The sequence below is a fragment of the Benincasa hispida genome, chromosome 11 (assembly GCF_009727055.1).
Source record: "Benincasa hispida cultivar B227 chromosome 11, ASM972705v1, whole genome shotgun sequence".
NCBI classification, from domain to species: Eukaryota; Viridiplantae; Streptophyta; class Magnoliopsida; order Cucurbitales; family Cucurbitaceae; genus Benincasa; species Benincasa hispida.
The window spans coordinates 49,635,770-49,639,776 of NC_052359.1; the positions used below are offsets into that span (position 1 = coordinate 49,635,770).

General features: G+C 33.9%; 1 protein-coding gene across 1 annotated transcript; it reads right to left on the reverse strand.

The window, feature by feature from the left end:
• Positions 1-2,007: 2,007 nt before the first annotated feature.
• LOC120091206 (protein LURP-one-related 10) lies at positions 2,008-3,084 on the reverse strand. Its single transcript, XM_039049123.1, has 2 exons — positions 2,701-3,084; positions 2,008-2,630 (listed from the first exon to the last, which is right to left on the reverse strand). Exons 1-2 carry the CDS (start codon positions 2,974-2,976, stop codon positions 2,256-2,258), a joined length of 651 nt encoding a protein of 216 aa, XP_038905051.1. The 5' UTR covers positions 2,977-3,084; the 3' UTR covers positions 2,008-2,255.
• Between the last annotated feature and the right edge of the window lie 923 nt (positions 3,085-4,007).

Genomic DNA, 4,007 nt, shown 5'->3' on the forward strand with positions numbered 1-4,007 from the left:
TTGACCCCATCTCCGGTCAAACCGGGTATTCCCTGCCTCGATCGGAGTGGATCCCGACGGGGAATTTTTCCAACCCTAGTCCTACTAGGTGTGCCAATATGTTTGATCGCGTATTTGGAAGAATCTCTAATTCGGCGAGATTTTCGAAGAATTTTAATTCGTGAAATTTGAACTTTGTACATAATCTTTTGATGCTTTCTCTCAAAAAAAATAAATTTTAATCTTTAAGCTTGATAAAGAAATCTCGTCGAACAATGTAACAACCCAAGTCTTCAGAGAAATTTTATTTAATTTTCCTGAATTATGATGTGAGACAAAAAAATTGAGTATGTTTAAATAATTCAATTGTAAATTAGTATGACAAGGAACTAGAGTTTGTTTTAAATTAATTGAAGGATTTGGAAAGGTTGGCTTTTATTTGAATTTTAATTGGATTTAGTTCAATTGGTGAATTTTTTTTTTTATTGTTTGGAATTGAATAGTTGGATTAAGATAATTTATTTTTTGATTGGAATAAATGGTTGAGATTTGACTTTTGCAATTTAATTTGGAGGTTTTTGGAAGTTGGAAGAGGAAAAGAAAGAAAAAAGATATATATATATATATATAAAAGAAAAGGGATTTCTTTTTATATGTATTTGGGGTTGTGAAATTTAAGAGGGAGAAGGTGAGGTGGGTCAAAGACAAACCAAGGTTAATTAGATATATAAATACATATATATTTATATTTGTGTGAATGGGATTAAAAGAAAAAGGAAACCTAAAACTATTTTGGGTTTCAACCCTCAGTCGTTCGTGTCCTCGCGCAGAGCACCCACACCACCAGACTTTAGGATTCAATCCAAGAATCTAGCTTATTAAATTGCTTAAATTTTCAAATCGTGATTTAAAGTAAGTCATTTATTATTGGTTGATCCTCGAACTTTAAGTTGATGTTAAGACTTTGAATATACTGAAAGCATGTTTCTATTGTGAGAGAATGTTCTATCATGATTGGTTGATAGATTTAGAAACTCTTGAGTTATGTTATTGTGATTGTTATATCATGCTATGGCTTGTTATGAACGTGGATGTTGTATGTTGCATGATAGACTGATGGTAACTGTTAGCACTCCTATCAGACTGTGTACATCCCCTATGTATGTTTCGGTATTCTTATGGGATCGCCACCTATACTTATGATTTTGGTGACTCTTCAGGGTCACTTCTTGTGAAAGTGTACGTTCGGGTTTGCCCCTTATACCTATGCCTATGTTCGGGATGCACACCTTTGTATCGATAGGAAGGCTAATATGTACACTTAGTGGATCCAATAGTGGGTCACTTACTAGGTATTTTTATACTCATTCTTTGTTATATATTTTTTTTTCAGGTAAAGAAAAGGATAGCACGACGAATGACAAGAGAATCTGTGACCAAGGCCCTAGGACTTGTCAAATGCTTCCGCCTATGTTTTATTTTTCTCATGTTTTCATGTTCTAATTTAGAAGTTCAACATTTAAATCTTTGATTAATTTGTTTAGATATTTATTTAATTTTTTTTCAATTGGGTTTAGGTGTACCTCGAACAGTGAAATTATATTCTTTGAGTTTTATATTAGAACTTTATTTTATGAAAATTTATTAGTTTTGGTCAGATTTTGGAAAAAAAAAAATTGTTTTGAGTATTATGCATGCATGTAGTAACAGTCTTTTGTCCATCTAAAAAGTCGGGTCATTACAACAAATTCAACCCATCAAGAATTGATGAACTTCAAGTACAATTTTATGTTAAAAAAAGTCATAAGATTGGAAAATTTTAACCATGGATGAAAATTTGTATTCTTATAAAAATCTCGATGAGAGTCCAAGCGCTAATAGAATTACAAGATGAGTGGAATCGATGTCTAGATTAACCGTGCGGAATTTCAAATTTTCCAAGGGAGTTCTTTGCACTGGTCGAGAGGATAAGGAGGTGTAATTGTCGTACGTGAGTTTGTAGTTTGTACTGCTAAACAAAACATAGGATGAAGATACAAGTACAACCGGATAGACCGATGTGGACCTTCTTTTAATATAATATTGTTTATTATTACAAACCTTTTAAAGTACAGAAAGACGAAAGCATGGAAGGGGATGAAAGCTATGCGTCGGTGGAAATTGTATTTTCCAAAAGGTAGAAATAGAGGGCATGCTATAACTATTGTTATTGAACAATTAATACTAATAGCTAGCTAATATGGGAAATAATTAAAGGGGGTTTGTTTTATAATGATCTAATCGTTGCCGCTTCTGTCCTCGTTGATCTCGAAGAGAATGACCACCAACGCAACGATGAAGGCAAAATCCACGTTGGGATAAACAGTCACTCCGAACGTGTCTTTGTCGAACATAACGCTCTGCAAATTGTGCTGCCTGTGCATCTGAGCGATTATGGTGGAGCCGTCCCCAAGTGAAATGGTGCAAGATCTCTCCAACCAGCTTCCTTTTATCTTAAAATCGCAGCTGCTTTCCGAGCTGTTCGAGGCTAATATTACATCCAGTTGTGTCCTCAGTTGTAAAATCGACGATTTCTTCACCGTGAATAGCAGATCTTTCGAATCTGTGCTCTCCCCTCTATACGCATACCATTTTCTATGCGCTGAAAACAGCTGTACATGTGTATATATATTTTAATACATTAATATCTTCATTAGATCTCTGATTGATTAATTAATTTACCTTCTGTTGGAAAGAAATGATGGGTTTCTCAGCGGAGTCAAGAAGAACACGACGATCATGAAGGCTGAACACCGACCCTTTCACCTTGAACATCACGGTGCCGTTAACGTCCGTAACCGAGAACGAACCTTCCGCCAAGGTCATCAGCTTCTTCGTGATTGTCAGATCCACGGGATAGGGAGCGATGAATTGGGGGCTAACCACCGCCACCGGATTCGCCAACGGAGCGTATGTCGTCTGCGCCGGTAGATGAAACGTGGTCGCCGGATTCGCCATTATTTCCTTAATTTGATCCCAGAAAGAAAGAAAGTTAGTTAAGAAAATCAGGAAAGTAGAGGACCTTTCCCTTTTCCCTTCGCGTGTAATTGGGTTCCTCTGCTATATGGTATATATAACCTGTATTCATCCCACCATTTATTGTTTTTCCTTTTAATTTGTTTATTTTAAACGTAATGAAATAAAAGTCAAATATGTACTACTTCACCAGCCATTATCAATTTATCACCCAATAAAACGCGTCAAATCCTTTCGTTCAGGATATTTGTACCAGCAATCCCCCATATAGCTTTTAAACCATTCATCATTCAAGTATTAGGAAGGGTGAGATAAAAGATATTTGAGAAACTCCATGACCATGTCACAGTCTTCGGTGTTGGTTGGTTCTTTAATGCGTTTTATCTTCAAAAATATATAGTCGCGTCTCTTGGCTTGGATAATAAATTTCATTTTTAAAATTTATGTTCCTTTACTTTCAATATTTTTTTCTTTTAAAATCATAGATCTCACCTTTTTTCCCAAAAATTTGAATTCTTAATCAGCTTTAAAACACAAAGATAATTTTTTTAATTTTAGTTTTGAAGTCAAGTTTTAGAATTGATAACATAATGAAAAAAATTAGAGATGAAAGTTGTAAAGATCTTAAATTTAAAAGAATATAAAGAGACTTGATAATCTTTATAAGTACATGAGTTACTCCTTTGAGAAATTATTGATTTTGAGATAAAACATCATGTTTATATCTAATATAATTTTAAAGCTTATGAAGTTCAAGTAGGTATTCAATTAAAGAATAAAAGGATTCGGAATCATCAATAAAAGATGAAGGAGACCTCATGATCTTGTTACTCATTTCTCATTGTCAATTGATTTTACTAAATAGTTATCCATTAAAAATATATGAACTAAATTGTTATAATTGTGAAAGTGTTTTTAACCTAAATTTTGTCACACGATAATGAAAAAGAAAAACCTCAAACCTTTTGATAGAGAGTGACGATGAGATCTTTTCGATAGCATTCCACGATCTG